The 21,881-nt window shown below is 39.3% G+C and overlaps 1 protein-coding gene across 1 annotated transcript in view; it reads left to right on the forward strand.

Moving 5' to 3' along the window:
* AHRR (aryl hydrocarbon receptor repressor) overlaps positions 1–21,881 on the forward strand; it is an 86,113-nt gene that overhangs the window by 48,454 nt on the left and 15,778 nt on the right. Inside the window, exon 4 of the mRNA XM_074897795.1 lies at positions 9,378–9,478. Within this exon, the coding sequence (XP_074753896.1) occupies positions 9,378–9,478 (101 nt within the window). The remainder of the gene's footprint in view (positions 1–9,377; positions 9,479–21,881) is intronic.

Below are 21,881 nucleotides of genomic sequence, written 5' to 3' on the forward strand. Positions count from 1 at the left end.
AAGAAGGAGAGATGCTTTCTCATACACTTTCCTAGCTGCATTTATTTTCACGGTTGGTCTTTGATTTGATTTCATTCTTCAGAGGCTGATTTACTGAATGTTCTAAAGTGTAGATCTAAATTGAAGAGGGTAAAATGGTGCACGTCTTCTGCAGCTAATAAAGACTAAAAATGTTCTGATATTCTCAAGATAAATCTGTTATCAGGACTTCATTGCATTTCTTCTATAAGATGTGATTCTTAAATCATTTTTAAACTGGGGAAGATTCCAGTAGACGGTAGTTGCTTACTTATGAACACACATGGCTTTTCTCTTAGCTGTCTTTTCAGTAAAAATGGATTTTGGTCTCATTACTTATGTTACTGAAAAATATTTCAGACTCAAATTTATTTCAATAGGCTGTTTATCATAAAATAAATTTTTCTCTTTTTTTTATGCATTGATTAGTCACAAGCTGGTCTGTCATCATATGCTTAAACTTAGTCACACACAGGCCTTCTCATAAGGTTCCGATTTTTCTTATTGTCGCTTCTGTGATATACTTTGTTTCACATCCACAGATTCTGCTCTTGTTCATCTGTTGTTTATTTTCTGTCTGCAACAGATTTCATGGACAAGGTCATGACATTGCAGTGAGAATATAACGACATAAGAAATACACTACTGTGTCACACCAGTGGTCCTTCTATTCTGGTATTCGTATATCCAGAATTGCTTTCTTTTATCTGTTTTAAAGCATTCTTGTACTGATGATGTTGGGCACTTCACTGTCCGCATATTGTGGGGCTGGGTGAACAGCAGTTCTGCATTCAGTTTATCAGTTGCCTTTACAATTCTGTAAACCTTTGTTACATCTCCCCTCATCCTTCTCTCCTCAGTAAACAGTTACAGCCGTTTTAGCCTCTCCTCAAAGGGCAGCTGCCTCTGCTGTGGACCCCAATGTCCGTGTCTGTATTATTTTCATTAGGAGAAGCAAGCCAGTGAAAAAATGGCCTCGGGAGAATGAAATAATATGAGCCATGTCAAAACAAGACTACATTCTTGGGCCACGGAGAGACAAAGTGATGTGAATTCAGAGGATATAGAGAACCTAAATTTTATTTTTCCTTGTACAGATTTTTAAAAATATCTGGACAAAGGAAAAGATGAAGAGCTATTCAGCCAACAAGCCATCATGAAGGACACTTGGAAGAACTGGAAAATTCCGCAAGTTGTTTTGATAGGCCATCTGCTCCGTAGATCCTAGAATCAATGTGTTCTGTTGTGCTATTCCTCTGAATATGTATCTGTATCATGATCGGTGGGATTTGCTGAGATCCTACTCAAGCAATCAGGATGTGGTAGGTCAGAACACACTGCAGGACACATAAGGCTAATGTGGATTAGTTTCTTGAAGTTGAAATCGCTTTACATTGGCTTAATATGCGGTGTTTCAGAGTGTAATACAGAGGAAAATGAAAACGAGAGTAAAACAAACATAAACCAACATTGATTGGACATTCTGAGGTCCTTAGCTCTGGAACTAACCAACGTTAAGCAAGTTTTCTAAATATGGAATAGTTCTCTTAAATTTATTTTTTTCTACACCAAATTTATGCTGTAGATCTTGATTCTGATTAATGGACATGTAATTTACAACCTCATGACTTAAGGGGCAAGGAATTTCTTGGAATCAACTTAATTTTTATGAGGGATGTGGGTATTCATTTGAAGGTGTTTTGCAGATTTCTTACTCAAGGTTGCTGATAACTCAGGCTTGAGATCCATTTTGTAGTTTGACAGAATAGTTTGGATTTACCTTTTATGGATTTTTTCAAAAGGGTGTGCAAGCAAATACGCAGTCAGGCAAGCTAATGTATTGCAATTTAATTAAACTAAGAATAGAATAATACAGGGATAAAATTAAGGCCCCAGAACTGAACCTATAAATCAATATTTTCCCATCATCAAATCATCATTTTTAAAGGAGTAGGTAATCAAATGAAATTATGAAGATGAAATGGAAGACAATTACTTGGGATAAGTCTTGTATCTTGAGATAATTCAGGAGAACTGCATGTCTTTGGCAGTCTTATAGTCAATCTAGTCTACTAGACCAACTAATAACTCAAATATTTACTCACAGTGGTGCAAATAGATCTCTAAAATAGCTTGTTTGCTCAATGTGGGGTTGTCTGTTGGGGAGATCATCTGTTGAGTCATGTGAAGAGAGAAAGGATGCAACAGTAAACTGCAGAGACAAAATGTGAGTCCTTTGCTTGTATCGTTAGCACGCAATTCAGTTTCACATGGAGGCACATTTCTTTGGATCTGCGATCCCTCAGAAATGATGGGATAAAGGAGATTGCAGACTACATAAAAACATGACATACAGGTGTGATTTCTTGTGAGCCCATTGTGTCAGATAGTGATAGAATAAACTATCAAAAAGCATTGTAAGAATAGCTAATAACTTAACTCACACATTCTCCATATAGACACACTTTTCATGACAGCCACTTAACCATTCTCAGCATTTCTTAAATTATTCCACATATTTTACAGACCAAGATTTGTGGAAACAGGAAGTTCTGTCCAGAACTTACTCTAATGGATATTCACCTAAATCCATAAGCAGCTCTTACCTTACAAAATTAATCCTGTTTGTAGTTAAACAATTAAAGTTTTCATGGAGGGAATGTGAAATGCCCATTACTGGGGATACTCAACAAAAAGCACATGCAACCTGTCTAACTGAAGTTAGGTCTGTTTCTATCAGGGTGGAGTAGACCCGATATGACCTTCAAAGGTCACTTCCAACCAACAACTTCCTAAGTTTCCATGATTCCCTGTCCCAACTCAACAATAGGCCTGGCTTCCCCACAGGTAAAATACTTTCCTAAAGCCTCACAGAACTCCTTGCACCGCAGCACTACTGAACATGAGCAGGTACTTGTTTTCAGCTTCTCAGTTTGCCTCATCTAAATAAATTGTATTCCCTAAAGGCACACAGACCTCTTTTGCATATGCAAGAAAAAAAAAAAAAAACAACAGTTTTGTCACCACCCCAAGAACTCCTTGGTTTGTGTTTCTTCTCTGTCAGCTGCACCCTGACTCTGATGCTGCCTTTTTGCTGGACTCCCCAGTACTGCCTGCCCTGGCATCACACCAGCTCCAGCTCCATCCCAAAGACTCAGTCTGTCCAGCATGACCTTCTACCCTGAACTGATTCACTTCCTGACACAACCTTGCTCAACAGTTTGGTCAAGAGAAGATAAGACTGATGGATTTTAGAGGGCAGCATGAGGAAGAGGGGGAATTTATTCTGGGAACTGGAGGACAGCGTATCAGGACTTGCCCATGGCAAGAGGCTCGCCCTTCTCCCTTTCTCGCCTGCTGGGAACCCTCTCTGAGATCTCATCCTTAATATCTTGTCCAATCACCACTAAATCTTCTAATGAGCCAGATCTGTCAGGGCTGATGTAGAAAAACTATAGGAATGCGAACTTTCTCCCTCTTTTCTGTTTTTCTATAGAAGTAATTTCCATGTGTACTCTTACACACATAGACAGCGGTGGCAGCTGGATCGCTGTTTTAGAAAGTTTATCTCATCTGCAGTAATTTCTGAAAACACAAAACCTTCCAGTGGAATACAGCAAAACCAACCATTTTGATGATTGCTCTGGCAGCATTTTTTACTCTTTGCAAAAGGATTTGGCTTCACGGAAACACTCTTCACCTCTCAGACTGTGGGTTTTCTCCTCTCTCCCTGCTGCACGAGAGTTATTTTCTGATCCTTTCCTTTAAGCCCCTTTGCTTTTTTTAGGCAACTTCCAGATATCTGATACAGTATATAATGAGGAATTAGGTTCCATTACACGAAGGCTTAACCTTCTCAAAAAGCATTCAGCGCTTGCCAGGAGTCATCAATATTTAACAGCTGTTGTTATTATGAAATACTTCATAGGGTAATGCGGCTCGTCTGCTCGCACGCAAGGGTTTGAACGGGCGCCAGGCCCCTGTCAGAGCTGCCGGGAGATTGACAGGCGGTGAGGGTTGCGTGACAGCGGGGCTGGGGTTAGTCAGCAGTCTGCCTCCTCCGCAGCAGGGACTTCTCCTCCCCCTCGCCTTCCCTTCAAAAGGGCTCCTCAGGACTGGGGGCACGCAGGCTGGGGTCTCAGGGAGGCGATGTGGCCCCACCAGCCCGTGCAAGGGCTGCGGGGAGAGGAGGGCTGCCGAGCGGTGGCACCTCTTTGATGCCCCTCTTGCACGCGGGGAAAAATGGATGAGGCTCGCTGTGAAGGAGGAAAAGAGGTTCCGAAAGAAAGAGGGGACGGGATCTGGAAAGCAAACAGTTCAGTTTGTACCTTAAATAAATGTCATACTGTACTCGAGAAACTTCAAAGGGCAGTCAGATTTCAAAGCATCTCTTAAGAAGAAGCAGACTGAGAAAACCGCTAAGTTGGGAAGAAAAACTTTGCATTATTGCTAGCATAATTTCATCTGGTGTTCTGGTAGCCTCCGCAACAGGACTGAGCACCATAAATTTTTTAGTCAGAGGGTGCATTTTGGTGCCGATTTCTTTCCCCAAGTGTTTGTGCAACCTGTATGTTGTGGCATTTCAGAGTGCAAGCATCCCTTTCCATATTGTTTGACAATGTATGATAACCATCCTTTATGTTGTACATTGTTTAATTTCACTGTGCATCTAACGAGTCCTGTCCTTATTGTCACTCAGTGTTGTCTGTAATGCAGCAAGAGGAAACAGACCATTTCAATTCACGGTTGTAGGTTTGTTAAGCAGAATTTCTCATACCGTTTTTCCTAGTTTTGTTTTGTTTTCTTAGCATTCAGGGTAACACGCATAGCTGATTCTTCCTGCAGCTAGAAGATCCAGGAAGAGAGACCCTGTTTTCACTTCCTTTCAAGTAACAGTTACCAAAAGTAAGACTTGTAAGCATAAAGCAGTCTCTCTGAACCTGCAAGATAGATTCAGGTATTTTCATCTGCCTATTTTAAGAAACAATTTATCCCCTGGGGATCACAGGACAGAAATGGTCTCACAGGTACTCCTCATAGAAAGGCATGAAACTGATATGCCTGCATCATACCAAGGCTGAAGAAGATAGTATTTTCCCCTTCTCATACCTCAGATGAACCCAGGCAAAGTGTTCAGATAAGAAGCAGCATCCCTTCACTGCTCGTTTCTCACTTGTGCTGTTGCTTGATGCAGGTAGCCTTAGCAGTTCAAGGCCCCTGGGGCAACTGGGGGTACAGTTTGATCATGCATTTGTTACAGAGTTTAGCTTGGCATGTAATTTTGCTAATTATTTTTTGAAGAAAGAAGGTTGTGCTCATGCAAGAAGAGGTACAGAAACACTCTGGAGAATGTAATCCCATGGGTTTAAAAAGTACAGTTTTATGAGAGTCCTGAAATTTCCATGCCTCTGAAATAAAGAGTATTCTTCAATGAATAAATGTTCCGTTATTTCTGGGGGGAAGGGAATGGCTGGTTTCATAGTGCTTCTATAGACTTTAAAGTGTCAGGCAGCTTTTCTCTTCTTTACAATATTCCAGATTTGGTTTTCAAGCCAAGGGGTTTGCAAATGCAGATAGCGATGCTCATATCAGAACTGGAGGCTCAGAAGAGGTCTCAGGTTTTTACAGTGTTCTGGGGAGAGACAGTGCAGCTGTGAAAGGCTCAGCAGCACTGTCTGAGACAGTCTCATACTCCTTCAGCCAAACTTATGATCCCTTTTGTGGATTTTATTTTCTTCATTAATTAACTGTCAATTCTAACAGTACATTATTTTTTGGTTTCCACTCCTTCTACCCCTTTCAGATCAGAAATTGGAACAATGTCGTCAGATCTCTGACCTTTCCTTCAGGAAATCATATTGGGCTTTTTTCTTCCATTTTCTCTCCCTTCTCTTCCTCCTCCTAGCCCTCTTCCCCCCTGCCCTGTATGCTTCCACAGTGCAGTCCTTCTGTAGGACCCAGCATTTCCAAACTCGTGGTCTTTTAACGTTGCCTGGGACTGCACCATGCTTACCAGATCGCATGACCTTGCAAAACTGTCAGTCCTGGTACATGTGTATCTTGTATTTATCACCCTATGGTATCAATATGCTCATTCATCTTCTTTGGCAGAACAGCTCCATCTTCTGTTTTATTTTGTGTTCTGGAAGCGCAGGCTAGATAAATTGTGCTCAGAAAAAAGTCTCTGATGTTCCTTCTACCCATCTCTTCAGTTTGCCGGTTTTGAACCTAGTAGGTGAGCGTTCTATGCTGAATTGCTGACAATCTAGTCTGGAGTTGCCTCTCCCATAGAAAGCAGTCCAAGGCTCCATAAAACTTTCCAATTTTTTTTTACAGTCAGCAACATTCATCAGCTTGCTTGCAATATAATTTTTTTTCTTGCCCCATTCTTGATATATGGGAACACCTGCAGCCAGTTTTTCCCTCAGGTCACTGAGTCATCCTCTGCTGTTATTTTTTATCTTTCCAGAGTTTGCTCTTCCATGCCTACTAGAGACAGTACTCCTGCAGTCTCCAATCTTTCATTTGTTTTCATCATTGTAGGCTTCACCCTTGCTCCAGAGGGCCACCATTTTATGTAATGTCTAAGCCTAATCACAGCTGCCTTGATATCAGAGCCTTTGCTAACAAGCCACCCATCACAACCAATACTTACTTTCCTTCAGTTCTCCCTCTCAATTCTTGGTGGTGACAGGGATATTGTTAGGCTGCTCTGTTTTCTTTTCCTGATTTTTCTGCCTAGTCAGATAACATCTTGCAATTTTCCATTCTCACCCTGTCATGTCTTGCTTTTCCTCCTCATTCATTTTGGGGGTCTATGTGGTTTTCTGCCTTTCTTTATTTGCTTTCTCCAGGTGACAGGCAGTAGTACCAGTAGCAGTACCTCTTCTGAGCTGTCACTACAGGATCACCCAAGCCCTGGGTGAATTAATCAAGCATTTCCAGCTCAGGGAGGCAGAACAAGAGTGAACAGTGAGTGACAGCTCTGCTGCCCCAGGTGTGAGGAACAAACATCCCTGTCTCTGAAGAGCTCTTGCTTCTTGCCATGAAGGGTGTCATTCGTCTTTGATGGTGCAGTGGCTCTCCTTGCGTACAGGCCAGTGAGTAGGGTATGTTATGAAACGGATGTGTGTGGCCTAACATACGGGTAACTCTATCTGGCAAAATAACATTAAAATACTTTCCATTTGGAGATGGAATTTAGAGTAGCCAGACAAGCTGCGGAACAAACATCTTCTTCTGGTTCTGCTGCTGTGTTTGTGTGAGCCTGAAGGCTAACAAACAGTCAGGGAGCTCTGGCCCGCTCAGCCGGGTAAAAGAATAGTTTCCACTAACGATGAAGTTTGAACTGGTGGAATTTTCACGATGCCAAAAGAAAGCATCAAAAAAATAAACCTTAATTTCCTCTCACCCCTCCCTGTCTGTCCTTTAACCTGCACAAAGACTGAAAACCACCATGTCGGTAATTACAAAAGCATATTTGCGGAGGGGGGAGACTCTGGAAAAGGCTATTGGAATAGGGGCTGGGCTTTTAAAAACTATTCTCACAAGTGTCCATATGTCTGTTCTTATGGATAGGCGTAGCAGAAGGCTTGGCTGATCAGGGGGAAAAAAGTGCAACCTTTTCCAATTAGTTCAAAAGCTATACCAAAATGAAAATGCAGATTGAAGACTCTATATCCTGTTCATAGCAGCCTAGCTTACAAGTCTGAAATCACAGAATTGTTTTGGCTGGAAAATGTGGGTAGGGATCTGTTTTAGGCAGCTTGGGATTTTCCTGATGTGTTTTCCCATGCCCAGGGGACAGTTTTATTACATCTAATTATACATTTGAGATGATTGCTTTGGGGTAATGACCGACATTATCACTGGCGGCAAATATTTACAATGTAAGCTAAAAAAACATCACAAATGTCAGTGTGGTACTGCGTTGCTATTATCTGTTGTAAAATGCTGATGTATCTTGCAACAGGCCCTCACTAGGCTGTTAAATTGCTAAGGGGCTCTTGCACAGTCCTTTGGAAAGGAAATTACTCCAAAGAGTTTAGATCACTTTAGATCATATCCTCAGTCATTTGCAACAAATATTATTCAAGACATTTAAAAACGTAGACCTTTTTCTTAATTTGGTATCTTACTAAAAATTTAAATCCCATTGTCATGGCTTTTAGCAACAAGCTCAGTAGCATTAGAGGCTTGCTGGCTGTCTCCTCTTCTTATTCTGATTTGGTATAAACTATTCGTGTCCATCTTAACCCTTCTTTTTTTTTTTTTTTTAAATTATTATTAACCATCTCTGGCTGTGGTTGCTCCAGCTCTCCTTGAGCTGGAAGGGACAATGTGTATCAAATGTCCCGGCTAATCTCACTGGTATGCTCTTCTCTCTCATTTTGGAAAGGCAAACAAAGAAAAACCTGAATGTCTGTTTGCTGCAGGGATATTTGTATCACCCATCTCTGGGATGGGGCCGTAAGAGTGAAGCTGACTCCTTAATTTTTGCTGAACAAATGATAAAGACAGGTTTGGGTCATACTCCCTAGATGATGCAGAATCCCAATGTATTAAGTGATTTCAGCCTTCTCAGAAATTCTTTCATTATCCCCAGAAATGGGATTGTATTTCAGGGATTTTTCTGCGGGATGTATTGATATGAAGACTTTAATCTGAGTATTCAAAGATATTTCAGATCAAGCAATTATAACCTATGTCTGGGAAGAGCACTCACCTGTTTTGTCTCCCATGAAGGTTTTAATTATTATTAGGAAAAATATATGTAGTTTTAATCTATAGTGAGAGATTTTAATGAATTACATGTAGTAAATGACCTGCTAAAAACAAACTTTAAGCCTCTGTTTAAAAATGAAACAGTTTAAGAACATTCCCTTGAATCTGAGAGTCAGGCTCACAGTCGTAGAAGTGAATAGGGTAAAGTGAGACTGAAAATAATCTGATGCCAAGAAGGTCCGCAATGAAAATAAGAAACTTATTTGAGTCCCTTGTCTTCTGAGCTATATAGGCATTTCTTTATATTGTCATAATACATATTTTTATAAACAAAACAACTTGCTAACTTTCTTCTGTTTCTTTCCTGTGGGTTTTGGTTGTTGCTTTATGTAGAGTACACTAATGGAAAAAATATGTCCAATAAAAAAATGTGATAGATATTTCATATAAAAAACATCTGGACTGCCAAATATGTATCTATCTCCCTCACAGCAAAAGAAAGTTATCAGTAACTGAGACAGACCACAAAGACAGTAACTTCCAATTAAATCAATGGATGTTAAGTGCCTAAATAAGAATTCTAGTCTAGTGCCCCTAATCATTATGATTTCTAAATTGATAACTCTTTCCAACAGCCATTCAAGACAAGCACTTTAAGAAACAAGTTGGCCAAACAGTAAAAGAAGATAACGTATCTAACAAGACTGCCGTACAAGAAGGTGGACTTCTACTAGAAGTGAGTGAAAAGAATTCTGTCTTTTCTGGCTTTAATTTATTCAGTTTGATGGTGTATTCAAGCTAATGCTTTGTGGCAGCTTTGAACAAATGGTTAGTCTTGGTGTGAGTCATTCAAGAATCACACTTGTGAGTGCTTCTTGCAAGAGCAAAACTGGCAGTTGTGGTAGTCCCAGTCAGTCTCCGTTTGGGCAGTTGTACCTTGCACCCTTACATCCTCAGAATTGCCAGTGAACTCCAGTGGGCCAGTTCACAGTTCTTTTTCACTTGGACTGATAGCAGAAGTTCTTTTATTTGGCCCATATTTTGAGTGTGCCAACAGGACCTTGCCTGGTTTCTGATCTGAGATGAGATTATTCTGGGATATTTTAATTTATCCCACTTCCTCAATTCTGTGCTCTGAGGCAAGCCGTGTGTGCAGAATTTATTCCCTCCACGTATTTTTATCCCCTTTAGGATGATTTTATATTGGCAAAGCAGCATAAAGGGGCCATACTGTTACTAAGAGCTGGATCCATTAATCTGGAGGAAGAACTAATACTGCTGTAAACTACTGAACCAGCTAGAGCACAGCGGTCCATCCCAGATACATCTGCATTTCAAACATATGATGTAATAATGCCTTTTATACACTGAGGTCCTTGGAAATTCCTATGTGATTAAGACTACATATGTATAGTTGTTTTGGATAGGATAATATTCATAGTATAAAAATTGTGTTTTAATGACAGCTCTGAGATACATGTAAATGTAAGTTAAATAGTAGCTTTTAGCAAATAAGCACTGCATACTATTAAAGAAAAAAAAACATTTTATCATGGGATCCAATATCATAAGTTGTTCATGTCTATAGAATGGAAACTGGCACCCTGATTTCCTTCCTCTTAATACTTTAGAAGATTTAAATTTTGTATTTCAAAGCAAGTAACGCATAGGAATCTGATTAGGCAGTGCTAGGGCCAGAATGCGATGTTTGGCCATCAGGTATTATTTGCAACCATTTCCATTCTCAATGAATAGGGAGTACAGACGTACAACAAATGATAAATATGATGAGCTTTTAATTTTTAATGAGGCTCTCCTATATTTAGTCTATATTTTTTTGGGTGTATATTACATGCCCACAAGTTATAATTATTAAGGATCTTCAAACGGTAGCCCTACTGCTACAAGCATACAGGAAGAACACTGATACATAATTTCAGGTAGGTTACAAGAGACTAATATTACTGAATATGCTAATGGTCGGCTTACTACAGGGTATATAGGAGTCACCTTCCTTTTGAATATATGGGAGATATTTTATCCTGGATTATACTTAATGTGGATCATTAACTGGATGATTAAATGCATGTTAATATGAATATATCCACTGGGCTTCATTTATGGGCCTGTCTGATCTAGAATAGGGTGAATTTTCCTTAGGTCTTACCAGAAATATTTCCTGGGGTCTGAGTTTGGCTTGGATGCTCATCCAGTGGCCATGGCATGTGAAGAAAAGTGGGGGGGTTTCTGTTGTTCAACAAAATTTGCCATGTTGGTTATTAGGGACTGTGGAGTTTTGGCTAGTCACATTTGTGATTCCTTCCAAAGAGAAGCAAACAGTCTTGCTGGTGGTTGCTGTGCTTTGTATACCTATTTGTGAATCTGGCCACTTTATTGGGTCTCAAAATATATTTTTCAGCTGTCAAAAGCCACTTTCCTTCTTGTGACGCTCCCCTGCACTGTGCAACCTCTCCTAGATGCTTTATATAATACAAACCAGAATAATCTGAATCGCCAAAATATGTGTGAATAATACTGTCCCTGAGTGCAATGTTAATGGAAAACCAGGGATAATTGCTTTTTTCTTTTTTTTTTTTCCTAGTGGGTATGATCACTGTGCTCTATGTATAGATAGAAATATGGAATAACAAGAACCCTAATTACTGGTAAATAATGTATCTGTGACTCTCAAGTCTTGGAACAACGCAGTACGTCCCCTTTCAGCTTGAAAGAAAACAATTGAATTAGGCTGTCTACAAAGTATGTTTAAAATGTTTTTTATTTCTAAAGGCCTCTGCCACAACATGTGGTTTTTATTTAAGATTTTATAGAGATTTTTTACAGCTATAATCAAATAGCTTTCATCAGCAATAAGAGAATAAACAATGATACCAGTTTATCAAAGACTTTTTAGCGGAGCACAGCAGGTATCTAAATAAATAATTTCTTCCAGTGTTTTAAGATCACTTCTTCTGGATAAGGAAGTCTTTTCTTGCCATCTTTGTTTCCCTTTGGAGGGAAGACAGACAGAGCTCTAAGCATGAAAGTCCAATTTTATTAACAGTCTTTTTGAGTATACCCCATTCTTGCAAGTTTTGTTCTCCTTGGAAACTTCAGACTTCAACTGTTTGATTTTTAACTTTGCACTTTCAAAATATTTTCCAAGACAGGTGGTATTGCAACCCTTGTGCCACATGCCCTCTGGCAGAAAACGGCCACATTCAGTTTCTGAAGCCTGTTACTGAATACTTAAGGCACACTGGGCCAAACCCATAACCAGAAAAGTGGGAAAATAAGTTGTATTGGAGGTCAATAAATCCAGATAGAATTTATGGGGTGATGGGGTGGAGAAACACAATAAAATGATGACTTGGAAAAATAAAAATGAATCACTGGTGGGTATCTAGGCAATAGCTTTGATTGCAATAATCATCTCATGGCTGTTTGCCACCTCCAAGTCTTCCTCCCAGCTAGGCTGCACTCACAGTCTCAAATCCAGACTCAGAGTCTACAATTCTTCATCCCAGATGCATATGTAATTTTCATGTGTTATATACTATCCTATCAGAAGAATTAAATGTTTGTTGCAGAGAGGGAGGCCCTATCTGAACTTGATTCCTCAATGACATGCAGCCAGACAGTGGCCCTGTCATCACCACTGACACTTCTAGTGTGATCATCGCCCATATACTAAGCAGCACCCTGCTAAAACTGTCACTTGGACTTTATTGACCACGTCATAGTTGCTCCTGCAGTTTTTCTGCTCATTATGGAAGAATTACTGATGTTCAGCTTTCTGTCTCATCTCTTGCTGCTGAAGGAGATGTCTTGATGAGCTTTCTTTCCTTCTTTGTTGTCTGTTGGTCTTGTATTTCACTGTTGTAGGCTGCAGCATAGGATTTATGGTATCTCTGTCTCCACATGTGCTGGACATAATTCTTTTCAGGTGTAAAAATAGTGTTTTATATCCAAAATATCACAAAATTTAAAAGAAATCTGGATGATCCAGGCAGCTCCCAAACAGATACTAATGGAGTAAGACTGCCTGGTTCTGTCATGCTCCACCTCACTGATGAATACTGATAAAGGCCAGACCTGGCCTGTTTTGTCATTTCTGTGCTCACCAGCAGCTCACACTCTTTCAGGGATGGTCCATGCCGTTTTCAGGATGTTCCAAGCCATTCTCTTGCCCAGTTCACAGACAGATTTCCACGAGTCCTCTACTCTTAAGGCTTCAGGGCACAAGAATCACATTTCTGTGGTTTTGTCTCATATTTTTCTTTATGTCTGCACTGAAGATGCGAGTCATCATACTATCCTGGTATTTTTTATTCAGTGACACTGTACATTCTGTTTAATATCTTATCAGTGATCTGGATGAGGGTATCGAGTGCAGCCTCAGTAATTTTACAGACAACACCAAGTTGGGTGGGAGTGTTGATCTGCTTGAGCGTAGAAAAGCTCTACAAAGGGATCTGGACAGGCTTATTTAAATTTTTAGACAAAGACTGTCAGATGCCTGGCATCTTAAAAAATATCTTAAAATCACAGACATATGGGGTTTTATTAAAAAAAAAAACAAACAACCTTCTTCAAAATCATGTCTGTCTTCAGAAGTGGAGAAAAACAGTGAAAGTTAATTTTGGTGGTGTGGCCCTTATAATTCTGTATCAATAATCTTAGCTTTATTACATTATCTACTTAATCATCTAAAGTTGGATTTTTCAAACTGAGCTTCCAGGTTTTGTAGGCATGCTTTTGTTCTACCATTTAGCAGATGAATTTTACTCATTTGAGTTGTAAGTAATATGACTAGTGAGGCAATTCAGGTATCTAGCTACTGAACAGGCAGCATTTGTGCTTGGAATCGACTGTTGGTGCAAAGCAATAGCATAATTGGGTATAGGCACTTTATCACACAGACAAGTCTTTACATATTATTTCTTAATTCCATATCACAAGTTTGGGCACTACTGTGAACAGGAAATTTTGGTTCTTTCTTGGTAGTTCCCACTGAAATCACTGAAGTTTTTTTTCACTAGCATTAATACCAAATAGAGCCCAAGTCTTCTTATTCAAAACCAAAAAGTCAGACATTTATCTAAGTAAAGGATTCAGGACTTGATACAATGAAATTTTGAAGCATATTATTTAACATTATGTTGTTACCTTAAAAGTGGCTGCAAATAATAAGCTTTCTGGGAGTTACTCTGAACAGAGAGGTGTATGTGCACTGAAAGGTATTTCCAGGTGGCCTCTACTAACAGCTTGAACTAGAGTTCAAGTTTCATTCCAAGGGAGTTGGAAAATGATACATTAGAAAACATCCTATTGGTGCTGTTCTTCACTCTGCATAAGGAAATAACATAGGAAACCCTTTTCCCACTTGGTTTCCTGTAATTTTTTTAAACTCATTGGTGTAATTCCACTTCCTCCTTCCAAACTGATTTATGTAATCAGTACTTGATAAAAGTGCTCTTGAAAAAGGTACCGCAGTTTGAATTTCAGTCTGAGAGCAAGAGATTTTACTCTTCCTGTTATTTTTTAATTTTAACTTGAAAAGAAAAATTGGATTCAGTCAAGAGTGCATGGTTGTTACACAGGGCTATGACCAAGGCATAGAATTCAGAAATCAAATATAGGTAGAGAGAGACTTTTTGATTTATTCTGGTGTTGAATTCCTTTTTAGCTTCCAACAGTGCTGACTCTCTTAGCACAGTTCTTCTGAAGTAAATCCTGTTACATGATGATACAGTGCTTCACCTTTTAATCTACTGGTTTAAAATGGGGCCATCAAAATAGGAAGTTCTCATAAAAAGTTCATAGTCTCAGTGCATTTTCTTTTCCAGTTAATACAACTTTTAAAATTTACCCAAACAACCCTTTTGCTTTCCTTTGTTTTCAAACATGAACCTTCTCCCAGTAATTCAGATGACATGATTTAAGCTGACATTAGTCACATGGGATGACTTACAGAGAATTTATCCATGAGAAAAAAAAAACATAAATGGGGTCAGGAGAAACTTGCCATTTTATCATATGCATACATTCACTTTCTTCTTGCCAGGCACAGGCAAAACACAAAGGAACATTTCAGAGGCCCTGGTTCCTTTTTTTCTCTGCAAATAGGCATATTTCTAAAATCCAGACTTGAAATTTGGCATGGCCACAACTTTGTGCAAAAAATATCCTTTCTGTTGCCCTTTAAACAAATAACTAATGTTCTCGCTTATTCCTTTCTTCTTTTTCTTTTTTTTTTTTTTTTTTCCTTCTCAAACAAATCTGGACAGAAGAGCCTGTGACCTCTAAATACCATTTGCTCTCTCTGCCAGTCCTTAGTGCCACTGTTAGGACTGTAACAATCACGATGCTGTCACAGGCTGAGGTTTCTGAAATACAGGTGGTGGCACCCTCCAGCTTGACAGGGGGGCAGAGCAAAACAAAAAGATGTGATCTCCTCCCTTCAGATTAGCAGACTAAATACAAGACAAGTGGTGAAAAATGCATTTCAATGGGTAACACAGCATGTGGAAATAATGAACAAAATGGTAACCACGATTGCCAATACTCATAGTCTATGAACAGCTTGACCTTTGCCAGGACTTTTGCAAGAGTTTTAAGGAGGGATTTGAAGGAGAAAAATCAGAGACTTGCATGGAGCCTTTTAGCAAAATGGGAAACATCGGTATTTGTTTGTTTTCAGATCCTGCATATGGGTAAGGCTAACATGTTGGACTGATGAGAGTTAGTACTTAGCTCCTCCAACATGAAATGACAGATTATAATTAGGAGGGGAGCAAGCTGTGAGCAGATTGGAAAATCAGGACAAGCAGCTTATGTTTAATGTGATAGAGCAGGGGAAGCAGGCAGCCAGCACAGGTGTGCAGCAAGGAGAGACAGCATCCTCTCTGGTTTGCACTGGTATCAGAAAAGTTGGCTCTATTTGTCAAGGGAGAGGCAAACCTGATGTCATATAAGGAGGCCTAGCCGAGAAATTTTAGGTGTACTGGTGAACAGAGAAGCTGTCCACTGGCAGCCTTAAGTTAAAGAATCGATGAGCTTTGGGCACAGACCAGATGTGAATCTGAATTTCAGGCTCCTGTTGCTGTCTCCAGACTGTTCATGACAGCCAACTCCACCCGAGCTCACTTTTCACAGCCGCTTCCTCTGTTTCTGCTCAGGCTATTTCTGTGCCTCTGGAGATGGTCCAGCAGCCACGTGACTTCCTCCTCAACAAAACATATTCTCCTGTTTCAGCTCAGTTAGGTTTTTTTTCTGACTTCAGAGCTAATCCCTGGCAACCATTCTCACCAATCAATAGGTTCAATATCTGTATGTGAGCACCGTGTCGTAGAGATTCACTGGGATTTATTCTGCTACTAGAACTTGACTTGCTTTCAAGTAATGAAGACAGTCATAACATACGGTTCCTTCCGTACAAATTTCTGCATGAGCATTTGCTTTTGAGGAAGTGTCCTGTTTTTGAAGATGGCAAAGCCATGTATTGTGTAAAAAACTCCCAAAAGAAATCGATATACACTTCAAATAATACCTATTATCATAGATAATGGCAGTTTTACATTGTTTAACTGGTCTTCAACTGGTTGAAGTAAAATTATAAATTAGTAGCCTAATCAGTATTTACAGCTGACACTTGCTTCCAGTATATTCCTCATTCTCAACTCAGAAAAGCTAATGAGCTGTAGCCTTGCTATCTTCTTGATAAGGCGAAGTGATGAGCAAGGAAGCAGGTCCAGGCAAGATTGTATGTGGTCTTTGGAATTTTTGCAAATTTGAAGTGATTTTGTTTTGTGGTTATGAAGGTTTCAAAAGAAAAAACTTACATATTTTACTAGAAATATTGAGTTCATTTCAATTTTACTTCTTGCCTACCTCAGTTAATAAAACTAGAGTATGCTGTTTGATGGGTGTGAACAGAAAACTGCTATTAAAAAGCATGATGCTGACAATTAAATGTACTGTTTCCTATTAGCAAGGACATAGTATTGATTTGGAGACAGGAGGACAGATAGGCATCCTACAAATTGTTCTGTTCCTGTTCCAAGAACTTCAAGAGAAATCACCAATGTTTCAGTTTTAACTGTCCCTGACATTGTATGAGTAGAATAGAAAAAATGAGATAGTTTTTGTATATATTCTTCCAGAAATTCCTAGCTGCACAAGCTGATGGTGGCCAACAGCAGGCATTTTCCTCCATGTGTTCTACACCTTCCCCCTCCTCCCAGTACTGCGATGCCCCCAAAATTCTCCAGTAAGGAGTGAGGCTGGGCTTTTTTTTTTTAGTAATAAGAAATGTCTGCTCAAACTAAAGCAGGGGCTTGCAGAAGGGCCTTGTGGAAGGGTTCATCTAGTCTGTAACTCAGTTTAAGATTTACAGTCATTTCTGCTGGTTAGAGGAGTTGTCTCTAACTTTCCATTCTTAGCTCTTTCCAGATGATCCACTGTCATTCACTTGATATCTAGATTAGATAAAGCATTGTTTGCCTCTCTGGGTCAGCATAACACATTCACAGCAGAAGTCACCCCTGCTGCCAGTGTGGGACAAGGTGTGTTTTATGCAGGACACTTACAGGATACAAAACATGCATAAGATGGTAACTCACATAGTAAGATAGTTCCCAGAGTCAAATTCAGGAATGCCACACACTAAAAACTCCACTGACCTGAAAAAGTGTTTAAAGAGGCTTGTTTAGCGTATATTTTTTTGAACAGAATGTGAAGTACAGATTGTTTTGCTCTTCTCTTCATCCCCTGAAATAGTTCTGTGTTAGAAAACGTGATATATAGTGCTAAATACACAGAAAAATAGTGCTCTGAAATTAGGACATCACATTCTGTTTACAGTATATAGGCTGCAACATTGTCTCTTTTAGGTTTTGATTCCTTACAGAAAGAGATGTCTGCCATTCATGCTTGCTAACAGTTTGCTAGTACAAACAAAAGTCAGCTGTGGATGGAATATTATGACGGTTTCTTCTCTTCAAGACTTGATGCACTTACATGTAAATAACACTGAAAAAAAATCCAGACATTTGGTACTTACATATGTCTAATTGTCCAACATGTTGGATAAATATTACTTGAGACTCTTTTCAGTAAGTTATTTCTGTGGAAGATAATGGGTAATCTTACTACATTTGTTATTGCAAAGGCTACCTAACTAAATTTGTTATTACAAGTGCAGAGTAGTGAGCAATTAATGCTTCATTTTGAGTCTTCTCAAATGGAATTAATCAGGCTTGCATTTTCTATATTGAAATTGTTGAAGAGAAGACTGAAAAGCTCAGAGCAGCTGCAGAACTCAGAAAGAATGAAGGGCTGAACTTGCACTGAAGATATGATATTGCCCCAGCTTTGCTTCCATCTGTGAATACAACATCTGCTTTTGAGGAAGAGAAATGAGAAACTGCATAAATCAATATAAAGTTTGTTTCCATTTCCAAGTGTAGTCTGGGACATAGTATTTGTGAAAGAGCATTGACAGTAGAGTTCCGTTACTGGTAGAACACAGTTTTAAATTCAACATCATGATTAATGAGGAGGCTAAATGAAAAGATATAAAAGACTATGTCAAACTTTAGTATCCTTTCATGATAATTGCTAAGGTAAATGACATGTTATTCATACAAATACTCACTAGCATATCCAGTAATCATGATACATATACCTATGTATTAAAAAATAAAATGCATTTTTTCTGACTTTAGAATTAATGACTTGAATATTATTCTTCTTTAGATTACTATAGTCTCCAGTACTTGTAAAATGGCCATTTATCTCAGGTATTATTCATATACTCACCTACTGTATGAAATCCTAATTGATAATGCAAAGAAAAGAAGCATGGATTTTTTACAATTAGACATTAAAAATCCACCAGACACTGCCATCAATAGAAAGCATCGTTGGTGTTAATGATTTATTCTAAACATGTCATGTAATAAATCTGTACTGAGGTGTTTGGTGTCACCCGTGAATTAACTTTTGCAGCAGCAAAGCCCTCCCTAACCATCTTTAAGCTATTAGTCATTAGTACTGCTCCACACTGTATTGTCATTTCCAGTGTTTAGTACTTGTGAAAACAATGGGATTCAATTGGGATGTATCACTTTCTAGCATGAATCACATCAACTTTCTGCACATACAATGTCAAATGATGCTTCAGCTCTTGTTTCTCACTGCCGTCTTGGGCAGAGTGGTTGGTTTTGGGGCACCAGGCTCATTGAAGACCACCCATATGTTTTACCATTTATCAGGCGTAGCATAAAGGACACAGCCAGCATAAAGATGAACCAATGATCAAATTGTATTTGATACAAAAGGGCCAGTACATGGGTGAGCACTGGGGGTACAAACAAGTCAGATTACACATAATTGACATCAATCCCACTGACCCCAACAAAACATCCCACAACCAACAATGGGCGGAATAAATGGTGAAATGCAGTCTCCCATAGAAGAGATGGGAGACCACCAGGTTGACAAGCCAAACACATAAGACCAAGGAAGCCACATACTGAATCTCTACATAGCCCACACTTACAAAGGCCAGACCTGACTGGAGCCCAGTCCAGAGAGGCAGGAGGTCCTTCCCCAACAAGAAACTCTGCAAAGTGCATCCACCTCAGAGACAGACACTGCCCCTGCCTGCAAGTGGTCCCAGCTTTTATCCCTGGGTGGGACACTGACCTTTGGTTACTCAATGCAGACACCTGGGGCTCATTTACCCAGTGGCTCTCCCTGCAAGGCTGCTGCACCCTGGAGGGAAGCTTAAAGGCAAACTCACCCCCCCTTTGTGAAGGGCTGTAGGAATCACCCATACATCAACCTTAATTTGGGGCTTGGGGTTGAAACCCCAGCATTTCAGCATACAAGTAAAGAAGAGAGGCCCTACCACAAGGATTTAACACAGACCAAGCACGTTTTATTACAAAAACTTAGCTTGGAAGGAAAGTATAAGAGAAGGAAAAACTACATTTACAATTTCACATCATGCAATCAAAACAACTTTAAAGGCAAAACTGTTCTTGGTTCTGTCCAATACTCATTACATATCAAGCATATAAACCCCAGCATCACCATGGTTTAAAATGCGTTTACATGTGTGCACTCATTACAGTCTCACCCTCCAGGGAACTACTATGTTTTCTTGAAAGTTTATAGCTCACAATTACCAGAACCCAATGACTTACATTTTCCTAACTGATTTCCAGGAGGCCAGTTTTGTCTGCTGCCTCTTGACGAGCCACAGTGTTCCAGCTCTCTTGTTAGACTGAAGACACATATATAAACAAGTAACTCCAAAGTTGCCCTAATTCCTCAGTGGAAGTGATGGCATACCGAAAAATGGAATAATGAGAAATTTCACCAGTTGAATGCTTCACAATCATCTGGGCACAGCTGTTGCCTCCAATAGTAAATGGGAGGGTCAGGGCCCAAATTTTTCTGACATTGTGAATGATCTTTGAAAATTTTGCCAGGCCCTGCTCTGAGTAGTGCAGCATTAGATGCTGAATTTCCCTACTGTCTTTAAGGAGCCTGAAGTGATATCCAAGCTCAAGGAGATAGGCAGGAACATGAACTTTGTTTTATCTGGCAAGACGAGTGAAAGAGGCATAATTATCATATGTACATATTTCTTTGTATTTGAAAAGAAGCATTTTTGCTGCCTATGAAAACCAATCAATCAGATTGAGCACTTTCCTCCCAAAAGACTTCCCATATATAAACCCATGGCTGTAGGCTTCAGCCTGTAGGATTACTGGCTCAAATGATGGAAATTCATCTTCTGGTTTGTTTCTTTTGCCTGAAAACTAAGCAGTACACGCAAGCCTTTGATCAAAACATGATGCTAAAAACAAATCTGTCACTCCCCCTTTGCATGAAATAGTGCTTACTCACAGAACTATTCCTTTTGAAGATGCTTTGTAGATACCAGAGAAATACATAAGAGTCCGGAGGGCTAAGAGATGCTGTACTTGTTGAGCAAAAGCCATATTCTTATGTCATCAAATACAGTATTCCTGAATAGTCTTTTATGTGGGATTTTATTTCAGGGTTCTGTCAGAGTTTCATTTTTTTTTTCAGTTTATGAAGAGAACCTCAGGGATTGCAGAGGGATTTTTGAGAAGGGCAATTATGAGTCCCAAAAACATCAGCGGAAAGAAATACTGATTCACTAAACAATACAGTTAAAGACAGAAACACATTAACTGTCTGCATTTTCCTCCTAATATTCATAAGACAAGAACAAATATATAATTTCCAGAGTTTTTAAATAGCTACTTATTTAGATCACCAGAAAACGGCTGCATCCCACATAAGATGCAAAAACGCAGTGATCCACTATTAAATGAAGCTGTTCCAGATAAACTGTGAGCCAACTGACCCTGGAAATTTAGTACCCAAGTTGCGTGACTCGAAAATCTGTTCAAAGCAAGGCATGGCTGCAGGCCTTGACTGTTGTACTTTAGTAACCATAGTAACATGGTCTCTGGAGACCTAATGGTAGTGAATTTTCCTTTATTTCAAGGAAGAGTAATAAGAGAAATGTGGATTGGAACTTGTTCTCTCTCTTTTTTTTTTTTTCCCCCTCCGTATTTTTACTATGCCATGACCTTGACCAAAATATCTTTGAAGTATGTGCTGGCTGATTTTCTGCTGTGGGACCAGAAAAAAATATCAGGATATATAAAGGATCTTGCCAAAGGAAGTCCTATCTTCCTCAAAATATTTGCCTTCATTCCCAAACTAATAATGTTTCAAAAACTTCTTAATGGAAGGAACTGATAACTTTCATCTCACAGCTACTGTGGGCACCAGAATAATGTCGTACTTTCTTTGAACTGACAGATTAATTGTTTTGTGTTTCAGTAGCAGGTGCAGCTTTTCGTGAGTACATAATTGGATGTACATGTTTTTTCAAAAGAACACAGGCCCCTGTCTGGTGCCAAGCTCTTTTTTTTTTTTTTTTTTTCATTTGGGAAAAAATCCCCATGATTTCATTTTTTAAGTACAATGTAGAAAACTCATGTAAGTGTTTTTAAAAAGCCAAATACAAACAAACAAATGTTCACAATACATACTTAAGTCTGTCTCACATGTTTCAGCAATTATCC

Source organism: Athene noctua, chromosome 2, assembly GCF_965140245.1.
Source record: "Athene noctua chromosome 2, bAthNoc1.hap1.1, whole genome shotgun sequence".
Lineage (NCBI taxonomy): Eukaryota > Metazoa > Chordata > Aves > Strigiformes > Strigidae > Athene > Athene noctua.